The 25,954-nt window shown below is 38.9% G+C and overlaps 1 protein-coding gene across 3 annotated transcripts in view; it reads left to right on the top strand.

Moving 5' to 3' along the window:
* Positions 1–25,954, top strand: part of RHOBTB3 (Rho related BTB domain containing 3) — a 57,624-nt gene that overhangs the window by 17,151 nt on the left and 14,519 nt on the right. For 2 of the 3 annotated variants that reach the window (XM_037012026.2, XM_017669544.3), the window contains exons 5-9: positions 1,683–1,794; positions 12,194–12,559; positions 19,400–19,512; positions 21,035–21,155; positions 25,768–25,941. In XM_037012026.2, the coding sequence (XP_036867921.1) occupies positions 1,683–1,794; positions 12,194–12,559; positions 19,400–19,512; positions 21,035–21,155; positions 25,768–25,941 (886 nt within the window). The remainder of the gene's footprint in view (positions 1–1,682; positions 1,795–12,193; positions 12,560–19,399; positions 19,513–21,034; positions 21,156–25,767; positions 25,942–25,954) is intronic. The other variant, XM_037012027.2, reaches the window with a different exon arrangement.

Raw genomic sequence — 25,954 nt, 5'->3', positions numbered from 1 at the left:
GTCTTTTTACCTCCCATCTCCCACTTTCTCTTCTTTTTCTCTTATTCTCCCCCACCCCTTGTTTCTCTTTGTTCTTAATACCTAGTGTTGCAGTTAAGAGTCGGAGGCATGATGAGGATTGAACTTGTGGTCAAGGGTGGAGTAAAGACATGAGAATTTCTTTTTCCTAAACTCAAGACTTGATGAGAATATGAAAATAAGACCAAAACGATCCCTTTCAGACTCATAAAGTAAAACTGAGATCTTGAGTGTAAGAAACAATCGCATTTGCAAGAATATGGGTGGAGATGATAATGTCAGGGTGAAAGCAGCATTTAAAATCTTGTGTTTAAGAGTCAGGGATGAAGACTTGGGAGAGAGGGGCACATTCCCCCAAGCTTCAGAGAGCCCCATCTGGCCCACATACAGTGGACCCCTCCCCAATGAGCATGCATTGATGGAGCCAGGTGTATGTCCCCCCTGGAGCTAGTAGCACCTTCTAGACTTGCACCATTCATTTGGTAGCCACTAGCCATATGTGGTTGTTTATATTTAAATAATTTTTTAGAAGAAGTTCAGTTCCTTAGGCACACTAGCCACATTTCAGGTGCTGAGTAGCTACATGTGGCTGCATGCTATATTGAATAGCACAGACATTACAAAACATTACCATCAACACAGAACAGAAATTTCTATTGAACTGATCTGTGACCAAAACTCAGGCTCCAGAATTCTCTGACCAGCTGGCCCTGAGACTGTTTTCCAGGCCTCTGCAGGCCTCTCTCCTGGGTCCATCCTCCTGAAGGCAGACCATGTTGCTGGTATGTGCACCCCTAGGTCTGAGAGATAGCTGAAGAGTGACTGCTTATGAGAAATGGGGGAGAGGAGAGTGGATGGAGCTTGGATCTGCAGGCATGGACATCTACTTGTATGCACAAAGCTCTTCCAGGCATGGGATGGAGCAGGGAGTGAGAAGAGAAGGGGTGGTCTTGAGGCCGAGGAGTTAGGAGCCAGCCCTCCCTTTGCTTCAAGGAGTCTTTGAGAACTTAAATCTGAACCAGGCCTTCCAGCCTTTATGATGACCTATTTGTCAAAGCAGGAGGATAGAATGTCTTTTACATAATAGTTTGTTTTCTTGATTTACAGTGTTTAAATGTTTGGGTATGTGGTATGTGGACCTCCATTTATATTTTGCCCCAGCCTCACAATTTAAGGCATAGCGCTAGAGCTGTGTAACTGCATGCAGTTCAGATTTTTAATTTATAACATAAAGGATGTATTTCAAAGTAATTTATTCAAGAGAAAAAAAAAAGCACATGTGTACTTCCCTAGATGATATAAACAACTGTGACATAGAACCAGAGCTGTTCCTGCCCAGAATTTCTCTAGTATTAACTGCTCTGGCTGCCCACGAGATGGTTATTGACAGTCACATGGTAGTACTGCTTGGCATTTTGATTATTCAAGAGAATAAATAGTTCTGTCTTGAATGGATAGTTTATGTATGTATGTTTAGACAAGGCACAATCTGTTCTACTTGATACATTTTTTAAAAATAAAAAGTTGTTTGAAAGTGTTTGCTAAAGCTTACACATAGGTGGTAATGGCATTAAAAACATTTGGCAAATGTGATTTGGGGTACAAGTAATCATGTTAGATACAGTTTTGTGGGTGCTTTAACTAAAATTTGATTCATGTTTTAGTTGGAGTATTTTATGATTCAAGCCTTAAATCAGAAGACAAGTGAAAAAATGAAGAAAAGGAAAATGAGCAACTCGTTTCATGGAATTAGACCACCTCAGCTTGAACAACCAGGTGCTTTTATTAACCAATATCTAGACATTCAATTGATATTTATTATAGATCATTTTGTAAGTCTTAGAGAAATTTTCTCAAATTTGAGTATGTTCAGGACTCATATGACATGCTTACTCAGTAATCCTGGGAAGGGACCCAGCAGGTACTTTTCAAATAAGTTTCTCAGGTGATTCCAAAGCAGGTGGTGGTTGGGCCACATTTTGAGGAATACTGTCTTAAAAACTGGGGCTTACAGATTATTTAAGAAGTAGTGTGTGTGCTGGAGAGCTGTTCTGAATTGAAATCGATTGAGGTATAACCAAATACAGTACATGAATCTTGATTGGATACTGGTTCAAAAAAAACATCTAGGGGGATTTTGGGAAGATGGTGGTGTGAATAGTGCAGTGGAAATCTCCTCCCCAAACCATGTATACTTTTGAAAATACAACAAATAAAACTACACCTAACAGAGAGACCAGAGGATACAGTACAATAGCCAGGCTACATCTACATCTGTGAGAACACAGCTTCTTATGAAGGGGGTAAGATACAAGCTGTGACCCAGCGGGATGCGAACGCTCTCCCCACCCCAGCTCCTGGTGGGAGAAAAGGAGTCAGAGTGGGGAGTGAGTGGAAGCCCAGGACTGCTAAACACCCAGCCCTAGTAATCCGCACTGGGAGTGCAGACACACATTGCATGGTGTGCTGGATATTAGGGAAACAGAAAAGTAAAAATCTGTGAGCGGGTCCCCGCAGCTGGCGCCCCTGGGACAAAAGAAAAGTGAGTGCTTTTTGAAAGTCTTAAAGGGACAGGGACTTCACAGCTGGATGGAATCATCCCAGCACACTCAGCCTAACAGCTGGGAATCCCAGGGAACTTCAGGCACCCTAACCCCCTGGGTGGTAACGCAGCTCTGAAGCCCCTCATGGCTATAAACAGCCTGCCGTTCATTCTCACTCCTGCGTGGCCCTGGGAGAGCAGCCTGGGAGCAGCCACGCCCACAGCAGCTGCCCAGAGTCTCGTCCCAGCATGCAGCCATCCAGGCCAGATCCAAAAGCTGCCACCAACGCTGCCTGGTGCAGGCAGAGGAAGCCGGGGAAAGGCATGAAGGGGTGCTGTTCTTGCAGGAGAGCACACCAGGCACACCTTACTCTCACAGCAGGGCTCTAGGCTGCCCCGCCCACCATGGCTTGGGGGTTTAACCTGGAGCCTGCTCCCAGTGGGTGGGTAACTGGCACCGGCAGTGGAGAAGGGCAAGGTGACCACCAAGCAGGAAGAGACTTTGTTCTCCCAGCTAACACAAGCGCTACCTGCCTACGACTACCTCTATCACTATGAAAAGGCAGAAGAATTTGGTCCAGTCCAGAATCACACAGACAACCCCTGAGAGAGGGCCTGGGGAGATAGATTTAACCAATCTTGCTGAAAAATAATTCAAAATAAAGGTCATAACCATGCTGATGGACCTGCAGAGAAATATGCAAGAGCTAAAGGATCAAGTTGGGAGGGAGAATACAGAAATAAAACAATCTCTGGAAGGACTTCAGAGAAGACTGGATGAGGTGCAAGAGGCTGTTAATGGAATAGAAATCAGAGAACAGGAATACAGAGAAGCTGAGGCAGAGAGAGATAAAAAGATCTCCAGGAATGAAAGAATATTAAGAGAACTGTGTGACCAATCCAAATGGAACAATATTCCAATTATAGGGGCACCAGAAGAAGAGAGAGAGAAAGGGATAGAAAGTGTCTTTGAAGAAATAATTGCTGATAACTTCCCCAAACTGGGGGAGAAAATAGTCTCTCAGACCATGGAAGCCCACAGATCTCCCAACACAAGGGACCCAAGGAGGACAACACCAAGACATATAATAATTAATATGGCAAAGATCAAAGACAAAGACAGAGTACTAAAGGCAGCAGAGAGAGAAAAAAGGTCACGTACAAAGGAAAACCCATCAGGCTATCATCAACAGAAACCTTACAGGCCAGAAGAGAATGTAATGTAATGAAACAGAAGGACCTTGAATCAAGAATACTGTATCCAGCACGATTATCATTTAAATATGAAGGAGGGATTAAACAATTTCCAGACAAGCACAAGTTAAAGGAATTTGCCTCGCACAAACCACTTCTACAGGATATTTTAAAGGGACTGCTCTAGATGGAAGCAATCCTAAGGTTAAATAGATGTCACCAGAGAAAATAAAATCACAGCAAAGAAAGCAGACCAACCAAATACTAACGAAAGGCAAAAAATAAAACCAACTATGCACAAAAGCAGTCAAAGGAAACACAAAAGAGTACAGATTAAAACACCTAACATATAAAGAATGGAGGAGGAAGAATAAGAAGGGAGAGAAATAAAGAATCATTAGACTGTATTTATAATAGCTTAATAAGTGAGTTAAGTTAGATGATTAGATAGTAAAGAAGCTACCCTTGAACCTTTGGTAACCATAAATCTAAAGCCTGCAATGGCAATAAGTACATATCTTTCAATAATCACCCTAATTTTAATGGACTGATGTACCAATCAAAAGACACAGTAATAGAATGGATAAAAAAGCAAGACCCATCCATATGCTGCTTACAAGAGACTCACCTCAAATCCAAAGACACACACAGACTAAAAGTTAAGGGATGAAAAAAGATATTTCATGCAAACAACAGGGAGAAAAAAGCATCTGTTGCAGTACTTGTATCAGACAAAATAGACTTCAAAACAAAGAAAGTCACAAGAGATAAGGAAGGACATTACATAATGATAAAGGGGTCAGTCCAACAAGAGGATATAACCATTATAAATATATATGCACCCAATACAGGAGCACCAACATATGTGAAAGAAATACTAACAGAATTAAAGGAGGAAATAGAATGCAATGCATTTGTTCTAGGAAACTTCAACACACCACTCACTTCAAAGGAGAGATTCACCAGACAGAAAATAAGTAAGGACACAGTGGCACTGAACAACACACTAGAACAGATGGACCTAATAGACATCTGCAGAACTCTACACCCAAAAGCAGTAGGATACACATTCTTCTCAAGTGCATATGGAACATTTTCCAGAATAGACCAAATACTGAGCCACAAAAAGAGCCTCAGTAAATTCAAAAAGATTGAAATTCTGCCAACGAACTTCTCAGACCACAAAGGTATAAAACTAGAAATAAATTGTACAAAGAAAACAAAAAGGCTCACAAACACATGGAGGCTTAACAGCATGCTCCTAAATAATCAGTGGATCAATGAGCAGATTAAAATAGAGGTCAAGCAATATATGGAGACAAATGACAACAACAGCACAAAGCCCCAACTTCTGTGGGATGTAGCAAAGGCAGTTCCAAGAGGAAAGTATATAGCAATCCAGGCATATTTAAAGAAGGAAGAACAATCCCAAATGAATATTCAAAAGTCACAATTATTGAGATTGGAAAAAGACCAAATGAGGCCCAAAGGCAGCAGAAGAAGGGACATAATAAAAATCAGAGAAGAAATAAATAAAATTGAGAAGAATAAAACAATAGAAAAAAATCAATGAAACCAAGAACTGGTTCTTTAAGAAAATAAACAAAATAGATAAGCCCCTAGCCAGACTTATTAAGAGAAAAAGAGAACCTACACACATAAACAGAATCAGAAATGAGAAAGGAAAAATCATGACAGATCCCACAGAAATACAGAGAATTATTAGAGAATATTATGAGAATCTATATGCTAACAAACTGGAAAACCTAGAAGAAATGGACAACTTCCTAGAAAAATACAACCTTCCAAGACTGACCAAGGAAGAAACAGAAAATCTAAATAGACCAATTACCAGCAACAAAATTAAATTGGTAATCAAAAAACGACCCAAGAACTAAATCCCAGGCCAGATGGATTTACGGCTGAATTTTAGGAGACATATAGAGAAGACATAGTACCCATTCTCCTTAAAGTTTTCCAAAAAATAGAAGAGGAGGGAATACTTCCAAACTCATTCTATGAAGCTAGCATCACTCTAATACCAAAACCAGGCAAAGACCCCACCAAAAAAGGAAATTACAGACCAATATCCCTGATGAACATAGATGCAAAAGTACTCAACAAAATATTAGCAGACCGAATTCAAAAATATATCAAGAAGATCATACACCATGATCAAGTGGGATTCATCCCAGAGATGCAAGGATGATACAACATTCGAACATCCATCAACATCATCCACCACATCAAGGACAAAAACCACATGATCATCTCCATAGATGCTAAAAAAACGTTCAACAAAATTTAACATCCATTCATGATAAAAACTCTCAAGAAAATGGATATAGAGGGCAAGTACCTCAAAATAATGAAGGCCATATATGACAGTCCCACAGCCAACATCATACTTAGCAGTGAGAAGATGAAAGCCTTTCCACTAAGATTGGAAACAAGACAGGGATGCCCACCCTCCCCACTGTTATTCCACGTTGTACTGGAGGTCCTAGCCATGGCAATCAGACAAAACCAAGAAATACAAGGCATCCAGATTGGTAAAGAAGAAGTCAAACTGTCACTATTTTCAGATGACATGATACTGTGCATAAAATACCCTAAAGACTCCACTCCAAAACTACTAGAACAAATATCTGAATTCAGCAAAGTTGCAGGATACAAAATTAATACACGGAAATCTGTTGCTTTCCTATACACTAACGATGAACTAGAAGAAAGAGAAATCAGGAAAAAAATTCCATTCACAATTGCATCAAAAAGAATAAACTACCTAGGAATAAACCTAACCAAGGAAGTGAAAGACCTATACCCTGAAAACTACAAGGCACTCTTAAGAGAAATTAAAGAGGATACTAACAGATGAAAACTCATCCCATGCTCTTGGCTAGGAAGAATTAGTATTGTCAAAATGGCCATCCTGCCCAAAGCAATATACAGATTCAATGCAATGCCTATCAAAATACCAACAGCATTCTTCAACTAACTGGAACAAATAGTTCTAAAATTCATATGGAACACGAAAGACCCCAAATAGCCAAAGCAATCCTGAGAAGGAAGAATAAAGCAGGGGGGATCTCGCTTTCCAACTTCAAACTCTACTACAAAGCCACATTAATCAAGACAATTTGGTACTGGCACAAGAACAGACCCACAGACAGTGGAACAGGATAGAGAGTCCAGATATTACCCCAAACATATATGGTGAATGAATATACAATAAAGGAGCCATGGACATACAATGGGGAAATGACAGCCTCTTCAACATGTGGTGTTGGCAAAACTGGACAGCTACATGTAAGAGAATGAAACTGGATCATTGTCTAACCCCATACAGAAAAGTAAATTCGAAATGGATCAAAGACCTGAATGTAAGTCATGAAACCATGAAACTCTTTGAAAAAAACATAAGCAAAAATCTCTTGGACATAAACATGAGTGACTTCTTCATGAACATATCTCCCCGGGCAAGGGAAACAAAAGCAAAAATGAACAAGTGGGACTATATCAAGCTGAAAAGCTTCTGTACAGCAAAGGACACCAATAGAACAAAAAGGCGTCCTACAGTATGGGAGAATATATTCATAAATGACAGATCCAATAAAGGGTTGACATCCAAAATATATAAAGAGTGCATGCACCTCAGCAAACAAAAAGCAAATAATCCAATTAAAAAATGGTCAGAGGAAGTAAACTTGAAATGGATTAAAGACTTGAATGTAAGTCATGAAACCATAAAACTCTTAGAAGAGAAGATAGGCAAACATCTCCCGAATATATAAATAAGCATGGGCAACTTCTTCCTTATCCCATCTCCTCGAGAAAGGGTAACAAAAGCAAAAATGAACTCACGGGACTACATCAAACTAATAAGTTTTTGTATGGCAAACGACATCATCAACAAAACAAAAAGACATCCTACAGTATGGGAGAATACATTTGTAAATGACATATCCAACAAGGGGTTAACATCCAAAGTATATAAAGAACTTACACACCTCAACACCCAAAAGGCAAATAACCTGATTAACAAATGGGCAGAGGATACGAAGAGATAGTTCTCCAAAGAAGAAATTCAGATGGCCAACAGACACATGAAAAGATGCTCCACATCACTAATCATCAGGAAAATGCAAATTATATATATCACCTTACACCAGTAAGGATGCCCAGCATTGAAAAGACTAAGAACAACAAATGTTGGCGAGGGTGTGGAGAACGGGGAACCCTCCTACACTGCTGGTGGGAATGTAAGCTGGTTCAACCATTGTGGAAAGCAATATGGAGGTTCCTCAAAAAACTAAAAATAGAAATACCATTTGACCCTGGAACCCCACTTCTTGGAATATACCCAAAGACTACAACTTCTCAGATTCAAAAAGACATATGCACCCCTATGTTCATCACAGCACTTTCTACAATAGCCAAGATATGGAAGCAACCTAAGTGTCCATCTGTAGATGAATGGATAAAGAAGATGTGGTACATATACACAATGGAATACTATTCAGCCATATGAAAGGAACAAATCCTACTGTTTGCAACAACATGGATGGAGCTGGAGGACATTATGCTCAGTGAAATAAGCCAGGTGGAGAAGGACAAGTGCCAAATGATTTCCCTCATTTGTGGAGTATAATAATGAAGCAAAACTGAAGTAACAAAATGGCAGCAGACTCAGAGAGTCTAAGAATGAACTAGTGGTTACCAAAGGGGAGGGGTGTGGGAGGGTGGCTGGGGAGGGAGGGAGAAGGAGACTGAGAGGTATTATGTTTAGTACACATGGTGTGGGGGATCACGGGGAGAACAGTGTAGCACAGAGAAACGGACAGTGACTGCATTGGGGTATGGGTGGGGACTTGATAATATGGGTAAATGTAGTAACCACATTGTTTTTTCATTTGAAACCTTCATAAGAGTGTATATCAATCATACCTTAATAAAAAATTTATAAAAAATGGTCAGAGGAGTTGAACAGACAGTTCTCCCAAGAAGAAATTCATATGGCCAACAGACACATGAAAAGGTGCTCCCCATCACTAGTTGTCAGAGAAATGCAAATTAAAACCACAATGAGATATCACCTCACATCAGTAAGGATGGCCACCATCCAAAAGACAAACAACAACAAGTGTTGGCAAGGTTGTGGAGAAAGGGGAACCGTCCTACACTGCTGGTGGGAATGTAAATTAGTTCAACCATTGTGGTAAGCAGTATGGAGGTTCCTCAAAAAGCTCAAAATAGAAATACCATTTGACCCAGGAATTCCACTTCTACGAATTTACCCTAAGAATGCAGCAGCCCAGTTTAAAAAAGACAGATGCACCCCTATGTTTATCGCAGCACTATTTACAATAGCCAAGAATTGGAAGCAACCTAAGTGTCCATCAGTAGATGAATGGATAAAGAAGATGTGTTACATACACACAATGGAAAATTATTCAGCCATAAGAAGAAAACAAATCCTACCATTTGCAACAATATGGATGGATCTAGCGGGTATTATGCTCAGTGAAATAAGACAGGCAGAGAAAGACAAGTACCAAATGATTTCACTCATCTGTGGAGTATAAAAACAAAGAAAAAAGCTGAAGTTGCAAAACAGCAGCAGACTCACAGAACCCAAGAATGGACTGACAGTTACCAAAGGGAAAGGGATTGGGGAGGATGGGTGGGAAGGGAGGGATAAGGGGGAGGGGAAGAAAGGGGGCATTATGATTAGCGTGTATAATGAGGTGGGTGCACGGGGAGGGCTGTGCAACACAGAGAAGACAAGTAGTGACTCTATAGCATCTTACTACACTGATGGACAGAGACTGTATTGGAGTATGTGGGGTGGACTTGGTTATAGGGGAAGTCTAGTAAACATAATGTTCCTCAAGTAATTGTAGATTAATGATATAAAAAAAACATTTAGAAGATTTCTTGGGTCATTGTATAGAATTTTAATATGGACTGGAAATTAGATAGTATGGAATTATTGTTAATTTTATTATAGTAATTATGGTTATACTATTATGGTAGTGGAAGAATATTCTTATTCTTAGGTGGTGAGTGTGAGAGTATTTAGGGCTGAAGGGTCCTGAAGATTACAACTTTTAAATGGTTCAGAGGTATGAATGTGCAAAAGTGTGTGTGTCTGTGTGTCTTTGTCTATCCAGAGATAAGGCAAAAAATGACAAAATGTTAATAACTGCAAAATCTAAGAGAAGGATATATGTGTACAGATTGTATAGTTCTTTAAACTTTTTTTGAATGCTTGGAAATGTTCACAATACCAAGGTAGAGGAAAGTAAAGTTAAAAATAAATAAGTAAAATTACACAAACGGCTGTCAGAATTTTTCCCATAATTTTGTAATAGAAATAGTAGAATAGAACTATCCAGATCAGTTTGTTATATTGTTTTAAAAAGTAGGTACTTGATAAGTATTTGTTAAATAAATGAGTATAAATAAAAATCAAGAAAATACAAATTAGTATGGGAAGTCAATTCCAGGTTTAAAAATACATATAAATATATAGATTATAAATGATCTTGGTTTTGAACTTCCTGGAGTGCAAAGTGGAAGGCAGAGATGTTTGGGTATGTAGCAAACAATGAGGCTTTGTATGCTTTCTGGATGAGAAGGTGGGTAGGGAATAGCCAAATAATTAATGTAGATAGGTAGATTATATCTTAGTTCTTACTATTGAAGAAGAGACAATATGCAAGTTCCTCAGAGGAAGCAAATCATTTCATATCATTTAGCACTAAAATTTCTCATATGGATCTTCATTTGGGGCACTGGGCTGTCTAGTGGTCAAGGCCTTCAAAACTGTCCCATCAGCAAGTGCAGTTTCAGCTGTCAGAAGTCTGTTTCTTGTGTCCTGTTAGGTATCACACTGAACACCCAGGGGTCCAGGACAGTACACATTCATTCTGGTGCTGACTTGTTCTAAGCACAGATCTTGGGCTGTGGGGCACATGGCTTTCAGACTGTCCTCAGCCTTCAAGGGTCTGTGAAGCTGCCTTGGGCAGTGGAGAGGAGGGTAAGTGGGGTCCAGTTCAGGAGGAGCCTAGTCGGCAGAGTACCCTGTCCTTGTCTGTCTTATAGGTTAGAGTTTTATTTTAGAGTAAGAATTGTCATTGCTAAAGATTGAATTCCACTGATTTAGATGATTGCAACCCTTCACAGATAACACTTCCCTTAACTCAGGTGAAAAGTTGACAGGAGACGTTTTATAGTTAGGGTCTATGATGAGTCCCTAGGGTGTGGTCCTCTGTGTGGATATTTTGAATTGACTGAGGGTTACTCTATCCTTAATAATCAAACTAGGAAATAGAAGGTTACATCCTTTTTGAAAATTAGGGAGCCTAACCAACATTCTCCCTGAGTTGCTGAAGGGAAAAAGCCAGTTCTGGGGAAGCGTATTTTTTTATTAAGAGGAAAAGAGTATTAATTTTAGGATCAAAATGGTCAAGACAGTTCCAAACAATGGAATCCAAGACTGAGCTCTGGCTTTGAGAAGTTGCAATTTTAACAGTTTAGCCCTCCACCTCCACTTCCAATCCCAGAGGAAACAGCTTCAGATGTGCAGTTATGTTCTTCAGAACTTATTCCGTAATTTCTTTGAATCTTTATCAGGTGAAAGTAAAGAATGATAACTATCAACATACTAAAATTCAGTATTCAAAGAAATATTTGATTTTGGGACACACAAATAGTGAGAAATACTATTTTATTGCTCTTTATAGCATTAGTATATTTTTTATTTGCAACATTAAAGGTAAACATAGTTGACCCTTGCACAACACGGTTTTGAGCTGCATGGAAGATTTTTATTTTTTGGAGATTAGCAACAGTTTGAAGAAACTTTCAGATGAACTACATAGTCTAGAAATATCAAAAGAACTAAAAAAGTTAGATAGTTCATGAATGTGTAAAATCTATGTATACTAGTCTATTTTATCATTTACTATCATAAAACCAACAGTAGGACTCTCTTGTCCCCTCCTGGCGTGAGCCAGAAGCTCTGTCCTTTCACTTTATCTCTAAATAAAAGCCTGTACCTTGCTCTCCTAAAATAAAGAAAAGAAAAAAAAAACCAACAGTAGGCTATTAGTCGTTGTTCTGGGGTAGTCCAAAATTATATGTGAATTTTTGACTATGTGGGGGTCAGTGCTCCTAATCCCCATGTTGTTCAGTATTTCTGTGTGTCTGTGTTATCTCTGATAATTTGTATATGATAATTTATATACATGATTAGGTAGCTATACAGAATTGCTCTTTTTTTATTTGTCAAAACTGGCTTAAATTGGCAATTTCATACAGTTCAACCTAATAATACGAAAATATATGGTTTGTTGTATTTAAAACAAACCTGAAATGATTGGGTTTGTAGACCCGAAGAGTAGCTCATAATTTTTATCTTCTTTTTTGACACAGAAAAAATGCCTGTCTTAAAAGCTGAAGCATCACATTATAACTCTGATTTAAATAATTTGCTGTTCTGCTGTCAGTGTGTGGATGTGGTATTTTACAACCCAGATTTTAAGGAAGTTGTAGAGGCCCACAAGATCGTTCTTTGTGCCGTAAGCCACGTCTTCATGCTGCTTTTCAATGTGAAGAGTCCCACTGACATTCAGGATTCCAGTATCATCCGAACCACCCAGGATCTCTTTGCTATAAACAGAGATACTCCATTTCCAGGTGCTGGCCAGGATTCTCCAGGCAACCCACCATTGCGAGTCATTGTTAAAGACGCCCTCTTCTGTTCTTGCTTATCGGACATTCTGCACTTCATTTATTCAGGTATCTTGTCAAGTGGTCTGGTAAATTCTTTCAAAAGTTTGAAATGAAGTGTTCCTGTGGTTCCCAGGTGTATTGGTTAGTTTTACACTTACCTTCTTCCTACCATCTGAAGTGAAGACTATACATGAAATAGTATTTGTTTTATGTATGGGAATTCATCCATGCTTTCTGTCTTCCTTACAAGTTAGTTGCTTTTAAATCTACTTGTAAAACCAATAATTTCTTTTGCTACTGAGCAGGTGTGTTAGTATTTCATTTTTTTTTAAATACCCAAAATGTCAAAGTACAGAAATTTATTGTCCAGTTTAACTTTGAAAAACTGAAATTTTCTAAGTGTATATGAAAATAATTGTGCATTGTGAAACCTAGCTATTTATTCACTTTTCCATTTGACTCAGGTTTGGGAGGGAATTGAAATCATTTAGCAGGGTCATTGCATTAGGTTTAGGAACTGGTAATAGTATCTGAAGTTAATTTAAGCTGAGGTCTCATCAGCTTTGGCTATGACTATTTTAGACTTTACTTTCTTTTCTTACTGTGCCCTTATCTTTTTTTTTTAATTAAAATGTCCTTGATATACAATTTTATGTTGTTTCAAAGTGTTTCAAGTTACCCATATTATTAAATCCTCGTTACTATCAACGTAGAAAGATGTTAGATAATCATTGACTCTATTGTCCATGCTGTACTACCATCCCTGTGACCAATTTATTTTGTGATGGTGAATTATTGTACCCTTTTATTCCCCTCTCTGCCTTAACCCCTTCCCCTTGGTTACCATTAGTCCCTTCTCAGTGTCTATGAATCTACTGCTATTTTGTTCCTTCTGTTTTGCTTGCCCTTATCTTTTTAATATTCATCTTATCATTTATTTTTCTTCTTGTCCTTTTAAAACCTCAGTAACAGCTATATATTCTATTACAAGTTTTATCTGAGTTATTTTAGCAAATGAATTGAAGGCACCACATTTAAGTGTCGCATATAAGAATGGAAAAGAATGGATGTAAAATGAGTTTTAAAGTAAGAAACTAAATGTAAATGTTCTGAGAACTTCTCTCTTCTTTAATTTTCTTTTTCCACTTGGAATCATGTGCTGATGAAGAATTAGGTTGAGGTCACTCCTTCTCTGGAATGTGTTTGGAGAAAATACATTTTTAGATTTTTAGACTTAAGAACTGGGGCCAGATAAGAAGTTTATAAAGGTAGGCAAATTAAAAAATATATGATTTCATATAGGTAAGAAAGTTTGGGGTTGCCTTCGGTTGAAATTATTGATGTTAAAAATAGATTTTACTTTTTTTATTTGGGTTGTGATTATGTAATTTTGTGAGTTTAAGTAAAAATTAATGGTTTTGAAAAGTATAGTTGCAGGATGCAGATTTAGATGGATTGAAAAACATATTGGAGTAGAGTGGTGCTAGATCTGGAATCCATTATTTAGTGGATATTGGCTTAGAAATGGCTTAAACATCCACCTCTACAGAGCACATCACCACGGTGCCTGCACTATGGCAGGTTCCTTGTGCTGCCTGAATGAGTGAGCATACTCTAGTGGCTATGAATCATCATATGAATAAACACACTAAAGATGTTATTTAGTACTACAGATTTTTATGTTTAGAGTCTCGCAGTTTATAATTTAAGACTAATTTTGAAAAACCAAAATGTTTACATAATAAAAGAAAAGTCTCTTTAATGGTATATTTAGAAAACTATGAAGCAAATGTTTGACTTTTCAATGAATTTACTGTTGAAAGTATGAATTATTCAGCAAGTTTCCCACAATATCCATTGAGTACTTTCAAAAGCACATGAGCACTTTGAAGTTAGTTATATATCCTCTCTCCTATGATAGCAGTAAAATAGCTAGATGTATCTCCAGTGACGGACCTGCTTGTCTTTCTCCTCAGGAGAGATTTTTTTAATTGCAAAATTAATACATGAAGATGGAAAAAGAGCGGAAAAAGAGAAGTCCTCCTTATCCCCTAGCTCCCTTTCTTAGAGTCAGTTAATTATCATTAGTGTTTCATGTGTTGTAATGCTGTTTGAAATAAATATATTGGGAAATTTGTATTAAGGAAAACATAATCTTTGGTAACTGCTCTTTTCTGGGAACCACAGGTAGTTTGCTCTGGCTAGAACATAGGCTGGGAGGTAATGGCTGTTAGGAAATGAGGCTGGCAAGGCCAGTTCCTAGAAGCTGTTGTAAAATTTTAAGTGTGCTCAGATTGGGTATTAGAAAGCTCATCTCTCTGGTCATGGTGGGAGGATGGACTAGAGCAGGCATGACCGGAGTCCAATCAGGAGGGCCCATTACTCTGGAGCTCAACCTCAGGAAGGCCAGTATTCTGACAAAAGGTGGTTGGGGTGGTAGCTTGTCCATCATTTGGACCAGTGCTTTTCAAACCTTTACATGAATACAGGTCAGCTGGGGATCTTGTTAATGCTTAAGTTCTCCTTCAGTAGGCCGTGGATGGGCCAGGAGATCTGCCTTTCTGACAGTGTCCCAAGAGATTCTGATGCTCTGGATCACAAGCAGCTACCACTCTTAAGTACTGGGTGTCAGCCACAGCCCAGGGACAAGGACCTTGAACTCAGCCCAGGGGCCCGAGAGAGGAACCCACTTACCAGTCTTGGGGCACAAAGTCAAAGTGGGGTCAGCCACAAGACTGACTGATGTGAGCTCTTCCAAACTGCCAGTGCTCTGTTGTAGCCCTAGCCTGAAGTTGGGGAAAGTGGATGCTTAGTGATTGGGTAGAAACTAAGTGAGCCTGGGAATAGCGATTGGAGGGCAGAGGGGCACGATGGCAAGGGGGGCTTGCTTTGCTACAAGCCCTTGACCAGTTCAGAGCACAGGCTTCCTAATCCGACACTGAGCTGTTGCATTTCTGCTCTGATCTCTCCTTGTATGTCATGGTCCAGATAAGAGGTGGTGTCAGATATGAGCAGTGCCATATGCCATTGACCTGGGCTGCAGAAACACCCTAATGCTGGTTGAGGAGAAGGGAAAGTAAAGGCTTCAGAAGGTACCTATACATTATTCATTAAGTATTTACAGAGTATAACATCAGAATCAAGCAAAAGTTACATAATAGCAGCTTTAAAAAATATTAAAGCTGCATTTGCACAGTAAAGACAATTTTGAAAAATTGTGAAAATTTAAGAGAAAAAACGCAGATTCCTACTCTCAAATGTTTAAACATTTATCGGTGTTTTATTTTATCCTCTAGTCTTTATGAATAAGTTAGTGTTTATAAAAAATTTTTTTATCAAATCAAAAATTTTAAACCTACAATTTTTTCTCATTACGTTCATTAAAGAGACCAGCCTTATGGGTTTTTTGGTTTGTTTTTCTTGTTGTTGAACATTTAAAAACTTTTGAGCTGAGCTCAAGTTTTAAGACCCAGTTATGCAATGGTTTCCTCACAGAAACCCTGGTCTGCCTGTGGGTTATTAGGGAACCTTTGAGGACAGAAGCTGTTTGTACTTGTGTCAGCTGGCTTAGTAATGCAGAGAGGTAGAAGTCCATGACTTGGCATTCTTAGGAATATTTGCCCTGAACAAACATGGGCTGAAAAACCATACTAAATCTATCTCCTGTTTTTTTTTTAAATGAACCAAATTACAAAGAATACCTTACTTTAAAAAAATTAACATACCTCTTATAATCTTTAGGAATTTGAAATTTTGTATATATTGTGTCACCATGGACATGTGGGTTCTTTCTATAGGAAGGGCCTGATAATCTGGTCAACACATTACACCTGTATATAAGCCTTCGGTTTATTTCCCTATTCAGATTTCTGAGTAAATGGACACAGTAAAAGTATGTCTGTTTTTGCATGTTAGTTTTCTGTTGGATAACAGCTAACACTGCATAATGTATAAGTACTTAATAACTAACACTGAAGGAGTAGTATTGTGAAGAGTGAGGCCAGCAGTTTCCTGGTCTTCATGGAGTAATCCTTAAATGTCATATAATTGTGACATTCTTACAATACTTAATACAGTTTTATGCTTGCAAATTCCTGACTCACATGATCTTAGATGGTTAGGAACTGAAATATTTGTAAGAACCTCAAGAATTTTGCTTTGAGCTCCTCTTGCCACAGATGGCCCTTAGAATTTCACATCATTTATTGAAATGCCGCCAGAGTAAATGAACATGTGGAAATGAGCTTTCATCTTGAATTTGCATAGTATTCTCCAGCTCTTAGAATTATTCTGTGACATGCTATTTTCTGTACTGCATAAAAACACAGCTTAGTGTGCATGAGTATACCATTCTCTCTAAGACTCTAAGAAAATAAATGCTCTGAGAAGTTGACTAAAGAAAATTCCAGTTAGTTATGCAAGAAGAATAAATTCTAGAGATCTACTGTACAGTGTCATGCCTGTTGACAATACTTTATTACACTTAAAATTCTGTTAAAAGGATAGAATGGCTTGTTAAATGTTCTTACCATGATTAAAAAAAAAAAAGAAAATCCTAGTCTAAGGGTTATTGCTCTATTAGGACCTAAAAGTGTCAAAGATGACATTTATAATTATGAAAACAGCCAGTCATTAGCATACCCTTATGAACTAGTCTTACTTTCATTTTAAGTTAGTGAATCTTTCTGTGTCTGTTCTCAAACAGATCAGTAGCCTGGAGAGATTTACCTGCTATTAATTCCATGGGTTTAGTCTTATTTCTTGTTTTCCTTCAGATAAACTTCTGAATAGAGATATTATGTAGGTGTTCTTTGCTTAATGTATTTTTACTTTTGAGAGACAGTGTCTGTGCTTTCCTCTAGTTTTCCTTCGGCATGCATGAGTGTAGATCATCAAAAATACTTACACCTATTTGCCGCATACCACTCATCCTGGGTGTTGATACCAGATGAATATCTGAAGGAAGAGAAGAGCAGTGAGCCTCAGCACTCAGGACACATTAGACTTAACTGGGAGACTTTTAAAATTGATGTGTAGGCTCCAGCCTCCAAAATTCTAATTTAATTGGTTTGGGAATGAGACCTCAACCAATGGTATTTTATGAAAGATCTTCAGGTAAATGTAATGCACAGTAGTTGAGAATCCCTGGCATGGAGTAAAATATTCTTGATCTGGGGTCCATTGGCTTCTAAAGGCTCTACTGCACCTGCTATTTTTATATAGGCTTTAATATCTATGTATGCATGAAAAAGTTTTTGGAGAGATGATCCAAGGAATTTATCATTATAAAAAGTGTGTGTGCCCTTAAAGTTAAAACTCATTAGTGCAGGAACATGAAAACAAAAACATAGACTTCTAGACTGCACACCTTTGGGAATTTGAGGAAGGAGAGCTAACAGTGAAGTCAGAAAAAGAGCCATCAAAGGAAGGAGGAAGCTGTGGTGTGCTGGAGCTGGCAGGCATTAGCTTGTGAGTGCCTATTGTGTGTGTCTCTTCCCAATTCTGGGACACCATATTGGTAGCTTGAATCTGGCTGTGGTTGGGCATTTACACCACAGAGATAGCAAACGCCTCAAATCAGGGGTCTTCTTGCCTCTTGCCCTCTCCTCATGGTATACTGTAGTCCTCATGAGGGCCAGATGAGAAGATTAAAGATACCAAGAGTGTCCAGCACTGCGGGGCTTTGCTGAAATGAGGTCTGAGGTTCCCTGGACTACCAGTCTGACTCTTCAGAGTAGCTTTGGCTCTAGTTGCTACAGGCTGGCTACTATTGCCCGATCTCATTGATTCTATAAAAGGTTATTTTGTGCCATTCCCCATTGTCCATGGGCAAAGTTCTGTATACATTAGGGAAACAGAAAAAACACATTGAGAGCAGATGGGAAAGAATCTTGAGTTAGCCAGAGAAGTGAAGAGCCTTGCTTAAAGTCGCACTAGTAATGAAGGTCAGAGATAGAGCCAGAACCTGGGTCTTCCAATTATGCTCGCCCGTACTACACCTTTTTGAATTACATTTTTAGGAATCAGGCCTTTAGATAAGCCGTGGGATGGGTGGGGGTAATCTCATGTGATGATCAGAACTGTACCTTTGGAAACTTGTCAGCATTGAGTAATGGGATAGATTCAGTGGGGATTCAAATGGCGTTAGGGAGCAGGGAGGCTGGATAGGATGCTGCTTCAGGCCAAGTGAGAGGAGTTCTTGGGGAAAAGGCAAATTTTTGCTGACCATGGAATAGGAGTTTTGTAAAACTCAGAGGAAAAGGGGCTGACAGAGTGTGAGACAGAAGTAAAGTAAGCCTAGGAAGAAATATCTTAGAAGTGGGTTGGGGTGAAGACAAGGGGACGAGAGACTAGGTAGGGTGATTTTGCTCCAGTGCCGCGGTCATGCGGCTCATCAGGAAATTATCCAGCTCCCTTCTTTCGTTGGTTCTATAGAGTTGGCTGTCGAACATCTTATCTAACGCTGACAATGCACAAGACCTTCTGAATGTGTTCTGTTCTACTGCCTGTTCCTCTACCTGATTAACATTTTAAGTTAATACTTTAAAACAGAGAGAGTCACTGTTTGCCGTGAGTAGTGTGATTTAATCCAATCGTGGAAAAGACCACATCTGCCTTCTTACCCACGACAACTAAATAATTTGTGTGCTGGGTCACTTGTGATGGCAACTCACATTCTAGCCATTGCAGGGATTACTTGCTGACCTCCTATTATAGAGAGGTGGTGGCTTTCCAGGGGGAAGACTTCAGGTTTTGAGAAATAATTTAGGGGAAAGAGCATGTTTTAGCATAATTATAAAGATTTTTATTTGGTAGAGAAAATACTGAAAATGAAGGAACACTGATATCTGTAAGAGGTTTATTTTTCTTCCTGTTTTAACAGAAAAACCCACATATTATTTACAGGTGCTTTTCAGTGGGAAGAATTGGAAGAAGATATCAGAAAGAAGTTGAAAGATTCTGGGGATGTTTCAAGTGTAATTGAGAAAGTTAAATGCATTTTAAAGACACCAGGAAAGGTAAATTAGTTTATTGTAAGACAGTTTACTTTGACTTTCTCTAAATTATAACAGATATACTACAATGAATATAATATTGGGTCATAAGAAAAGTCGATAATACATGTTTTTCTAAGTCTTGTTTTGCTATTTAACTATTCTAAACACAAACACTATTATTACTCTCTCAGATTTTAGTTCATGTCAGAATTAAAGTACATGTGAGTCACGTCTTTAAAATTTTGTGAATCCTACCCCTCTGAAACATTTCCTTGGAGGTCCAGGAATATGCAGTCTGTGTGAAGAATGAAGGCTGTTGAATTTGTCCAGTTACAGTTAAATTGTTGGAGAGGATGCTTTCTGATTCCTCAAAATTTAAGTCCAAAGAGTTCTCATGATCTTGGAATGTACTCTGTAGGATCAGGATTTGTATGTACCTGTTTTGTTTCTCTGGATTGCTCATGGATATCATTCTGAAGTGTTTCATTCTTCCTTGGGAGGAAGGATTTACTTTTCCTCTCTCCAAACACTTTTAACTTCCCACCATAGTAGATTAATAGAGAGGGGAAATAGGTACCATTTATCCTTATTGCTAAAGTTGCATGCTTGATTATCTCATAGGGATAAAGCCTTCTGTATTCCCTAGCTAACCAAGCAGAGGTTAGAGTTCTGACCCAGCCAGAGTTCTGAGATTCTGCAAGGGAAATGGGTGGAGAGTGAAGGAAGAGGTGGGGGCTGGTCCTCGACTTCTGGGGTTGGAACAAGGAGTGTCTGAAGGATTACAGAAAGGATAAATAAAGCACGAAATCCCAAATGGGGAGGAGAGGAGGGTGGAAACCAGGAGGTGGGACAGAGGAACTGGTGCTGGAGGCCTCCAGCTGGAGTCAGCAGATGCGAGGACAGACAGTGTGGTCATGGGAGAGGTTCTCTGGTGCTCCAGATCAGAGATCCTGGCAACCTTTCATAGATTCCAGCAATCCCAGCTGTGGGCAGCAAAGATATTCAGGATTAAAAGATTACAGATTAAGGCAGAGATGAACCAGTTCATCCCACTCAGGTTCTTTAATATTGATCTAGTAAGCAGGAGGACATGATCTGATAGTGGAAAATTATGTATTTTTCCTTAATTACAAAATTACCTAATTTTAAATTACAAAATTAGTGAACAAACAAGCAGGTTGTATATGCAAACTTATTTTGCTAGGCATTCGTACAAGGTTGGGCTACTACTGTCTGTTTCTCAGACAACATAGACCCTCAGGGATTCGGGGCCCCACAACTTCTCAGCCTAGAGTTGAGTTTTCACACAGACGATTCATTCGCTGCTGTGAATGCTGTGGAGTGGAGTGCTGCTCATTAGCAGGCGCAGATGTGACTCTCAAGGGTGAGTTCTCATGAGAGCTATGATCAGAGATGCCGTAAAGTAGGTATCATTATTTCTTTAGACATTTAATGCAGCTTTCCAAATTCTCTAGCCATCCCATACATGTTATCAAAGCCTATTGTACAACATTTCCCCTTGTATTTTTGTTTTTCCTTATAGATTAATTGCCTGAGGAATTGCAAAACCTATCAAGCCAGAAAACCTCTGTGGTTTTATAGCACTTCCCTCAAATTTTTCCTTAATAAACCAATGCTTGCTGATGTTGTCTTCGAAATACAAGGTATGGTTTAATTTTTACAAAGTTCATTATTTTTGTTTCTTATTTTATTACTTAACTTTTTATTTCATCTTTTAACATTTTGAGTGAAAGAGTGATTGTTTTCTATTGCAGGATGTAGATTAGCATGAAATGAAGTACTTTATTAAAATAAATTCATATTTCCATAGTTTTTTTTCCCCTTACTGTAATGCTTCATTAACTTCTAGGGGCCAGCCAGGGATGGAGTGATTTGTAATACAGTGAAAATATTGTCAGATATTTTTCTTCATGTATGTTTTTGTTTATGTATTTTCTTAAGATCCTAGTTTTCAGATCATCTGAAACTAACCCCCTTCATGTATGCTACATCTGGTATATTTTGTTCAGTTCTCTTCCTTTTTGTTTGAGCAAAAGGAACTAACTATGGGTTGAGGGTCATGCTTACATCAGGCATCCATAGATACCATTACATTTATTAGCTCACAGCACTCTGAGCAACTGAGAGCTGCTTTGTATCTCTATAAGAGGGTAATGATACCTAATTTTAATGAAAATGAGTTGTTTTAATGCCTGTTATTGATTATTTGCTTGGATAATTTTGTCACTTTAGTAGATTAAAAGCATAATCTTAAAAATGAACTGTTAGATACGTTCAACTATGCAAGCAGGCTAGAAGGAGTTGTTTTTAAATGAATTAAGTACAATTTCAGGTGGGCTATTACTAAAAGGAAAATATAATTCTCATTTTATGATAGAAATTTATGGCAGCTAACAGTCATTTGTTTTTAAAATTTTTCCCCAGAAAGATTTATTTTAGCTTTGGCTACTTGCCAAGACAAAAAAAGTGAATTGAAAGCTTCCCACAGTGCCTTCTGATAAGCTAACTGTCAGCACTGCCTGCAGTGTGAGCATGGGACACTGAAAATGGTACAGTAAGAGTAATCTTGAAATACATAAAAAATGATTTGGAAAAAAAGTTAACAAGAGACAAAATTTGCTTATAATTTGTATTGGAGTCATTAGCACCTGCTAATGGCACCAAACACTTTTAGTGTAACCTACTGAAAAGATTTTCAAAGGGAATATGCAGTACAGGAAAATACATTAATATTAAGACAAAAGAAATAAGCAGTGATGTGGAGAATCCTTTCTCCTCATAATTTCTTGCTTTTCTTCTGTGATTCCACCCAGCCAACCCTTTTGCAGGCACCTGCTCCTGCCCCCACCATGCTCCATGCAGAGGCTGGGTCTGAAAGGCTAGTTGTATGCCTGTGCTGAAGTTGAGCAGCAATCACTGTGGTACTCTTTGCAGCCTCCCCAGCTCAAAAACCAAGGCCTTGCAGGAAGTTGGGAGCAGAGAGAAGCAGGAATGGCTGGAAGCAGGGGATAGCAACTGCTTCTCTGCCATCAGCTGGAGGAGAAACAAGCCTAGCTTCTGAATTGCATGGAGAGGAGAGCTCCAGTGTGTACAAGGCAGCAGTATTGTCTCCTCTTGAGGAGGGCTGAGCCTTTGCTCTGGAGCCCTAGCTCCAGCCTTGGCTCTACATGCCAACTGGTGTGTGTCCTTGGGCAAGTCACTTAACATGTCTGGCAGTAAGTCTTCTTACTGTAGAAAGTGAACCATATAAAGTCTAGAAGGTCCTTTTTAGTGTCAAGGTTGATAAGATGATAGTGACAGCCGCCAGAAAGACTTGGTTGGGAATCTTGCTTGGATACATATTTACTATGTAGTTGGCCGTATTACTTTTCATGTCTTATCCTTTGTTTTCTTGCCTGTAAAATGAGGATATTAATCTTTCCCTGGTGGAGTGGTCACAGGAATTGAGATGGTGCATGTAAAGGTGTGTACAGAGGCCTGACTGGTAACCTGCACTCCCCTCCCCCTTCAATGGCAACCAACATTGGTAGATGACTGCATTTTTTTTCTACTGAATCCAGGGCCTCAGCAAATCCTTTTGAAATGTCTCAAGCCATCTCCAACAACTGGATGGAGTTGACACGGGTCATAAAGCCTATTGACCCTCTCTGTAATAGATAGTTACTATATATATTTTTTACTACCACCCCAGTTTGTTTTTTGGGTGTCTATCTTTTTCCACTAAATAAATATTTTTAAAAAGCTACTGTATCAGTTCTAAAACTAGTCTTGGTAAACATTTAGACCTGATACAGAAAGGTTTGAGCTTCCTTTTGACACTTGAATATGTATCTCATGAAAAATACTTTTACAAAATTAGTTTGTCATTCTTTACTTTATATAAAACATATTCTAAATCGCTCTTGAACTAGGCAAGTTCCTGTTTTCAGAATAAAAAGAAAAACCTCTAAAAATTTCATTTTTGAAACTTGCAGAGCAGTGTGGAGAAGGTATGACAAATGTAGAATTTTATTTTAGTATAAAGTAAAACTAAAGATCTTCCATATTCTGTGCAAAACTGCTAGAAAACTTGGGCTTTTAAACTTTATTTCTCTTTATCTTCTTTAAAAAGTTTCTTTAAATTGTAAAAGCGAATAAATACTACTAAGGAAAGGTGCTTTAGGCTTTGACATTTTCAAAGAACATGTTTATCTTTCAACTAGAAAGTTGATGTCTTTTTCCCTCTTTTAATTCTTCAGCTATATCCTATAAAACACTGGATTATGTTCATGCAGTATATTTTATACATTTATACAGCATATACAGAAATGCTTACAAATGAGATTATACTGAGGTATTGCATTACAGAATCACAGTAGACTAATTTGTAACACCAAAACAGTAGTTGGAAAAGGTGAGAAACAGAAGTTGTGGTTTTCTGAAGTGGAGGTATAATGGTTTTCTTAAATTCCAAGCTTGCCAAGGGCTTGAAAATGCTTTAGGTATGAGTATTACTGTGTTGTAACTCTGTTGTGACTATATTATCAGTGGAAAATTTCTTTTAAAATTCTATGGTTACTTATCAAATTCCTTCCCCATCTACTATCTGCTTGGTTTTTTGGCCAATATCAATTTCCTTCGCTTAATCCAAATGATAAATTACCTAGTTTGTTTAAGCCATGCTTCTAAAATTTTTTTTCATGGTGTCCTATTTAAGATTTTAAAACCTTAAAATTACAAGTCAAATTGCATTACCTGTTTGAATTCTTTGTTAGTTGCTGTATACAATTATAGCCGTGTGCTTTAATCAGGTAAACCAGTTGTCCCCTTTGATGAATGCATTATATTGAGGGCAGGTGGCCTAAAGGCAAAGCTGCAGGGAGGAGCAAGCGCTCTCCTGAGAGGTGAGGATGCCTGCTCTCTAGTATGTGTGTGATGACCTGGTGGGAGTGCCCACCTTGGCACCTTCTCCCTGTGGAGGTGCACTTGTGCAAATCACAGTGCCATGCACTGGGCTCAGGCTGGCAATGGTGGCCATTGCTTGTGGATCCTGAGGGATTATTGACTCTGGAGAAAATCACTGGTTTTAAGATGGGACTATTTTTTTTTCTGTACCAAAGGTGTGTGACTTGGATTTAAAGAGGGTGAAGAATCTGATCATTTAAAAAATTTTGAGAATATATGCCCCTGAGAAGTATGAGAGCTTAAGGATGCATGGGTGAAGACCCATGGTTTGGCTCATAAGAGTTATTTCCTGGAAGGGAAGAACTTTGTTCCACTGGCTGTGGTGTCTTCTAATAAACTAAAAGCTTGACTGCCCCAAGGCCTTTCTTCTCTGGTATCATCAATACCAAATGCAGCGATTGCCACATGGTGGGTGCTCTGCAGTGATCTATTCAACTGATTAGACTGAACTGAAGGCTGGCTGTGGATTCTTAGTTTCCTAGCTTGTGGGAGTGGTAAGAGCTGCTTCTCCACTCATAAGCCCTTGAGCCCCATGTGTCCCATCTGGCGCTGCCTTGGTGGGGTGGCACAGTGGCTGGAGGCCTTAGCAAGCTTTCCCGTGTCAGTTTAGTTTAATGAGCTTCAGTGAGGGATAGGGCCCACCTTAAAGTGGCTCTGGCTCTCCCAGAAGCAGGCGCTGTTCATTTAGGAAAGAGGCTGTATGTGTGGTAGTGTGCTGTTAAGAGGTAGTATGCTGAGGAGACATCTGGGGACTAAGTTATTCCCTTCCAAAATTTCCATAAGTTCTGAAATGCTCCTCTTGGCTCCACGAGAGATTCCCTTGCCATTGCTACAGTGGTATGTGGACTGCTTAGGCCTAGGTTGGTTTGCTTCCGAGAGTGTCCTATTTCTGTTAAGGGGAAGCCTGGTCAGGACTGTTGTAGAAGTTTGTCCAAGAAGGGTAATCAGAGTTTTGCTTGGTTTTTGCTTGGGAGGCACAAGGGCAGGGGTGGGTAGTGATATTTCAAGCCAGTTGGAAAGGATAGATATTTCACTGTAAAAACCTGAAGCAGAATGTTTCATTTCAGTGTTTGTACCTTAAGGAAATATAAACTAAGTAACTAATTGCCTGAGTTGCAAATTTGTTTCAACAATATTTTTCAATTAAAAACTAAAAAGTCTCTGGATTGATGCTGTTTATCAACATGCAATTTGCTTTTTGATAGCTTAGCTGTGCGTAGGGCAGTCCTGCTCTGTTAGAAGAAGAATTGCTAGAATAATAGCTCTGCAAGTTTACCTTCCTTAGCTTTGTTTCCCTTTTGAACCGTGTAGGTACGACAGTGCCAGCCCACAGGGCCATCCTGGTGGCCCGTTGTGAAGTGATGGCTGCCATGTTTAATGGGAATTACATGGAAGCAAAGAGTGTTCTGATTCCAGTTTATGGTGTTTCCAAAGAGACCTTCCTGTCATTCTTAGAATACCTGTACACAGACTCCTGTTGCCCAGGTGAGCAGTATGT

The sequence above is a fragment of the Manis javanica genome, chromosome 1, assembly GCF_040802235.1.
Source record: "Manis javanica isolate MJ-LG chromosome 1, MJ_LKY, whole genome shotgun sequence".
Classification (NCBI taxonomy): domain Eukaryota; kingdom Metazoa; phylum Chordata; class Mammalia; order Pholidota; family Manidae; genus Manis; species Manis javanica.
This window is presented reverse-complemented; position numbering and strand designations above follow the sequence as displayed.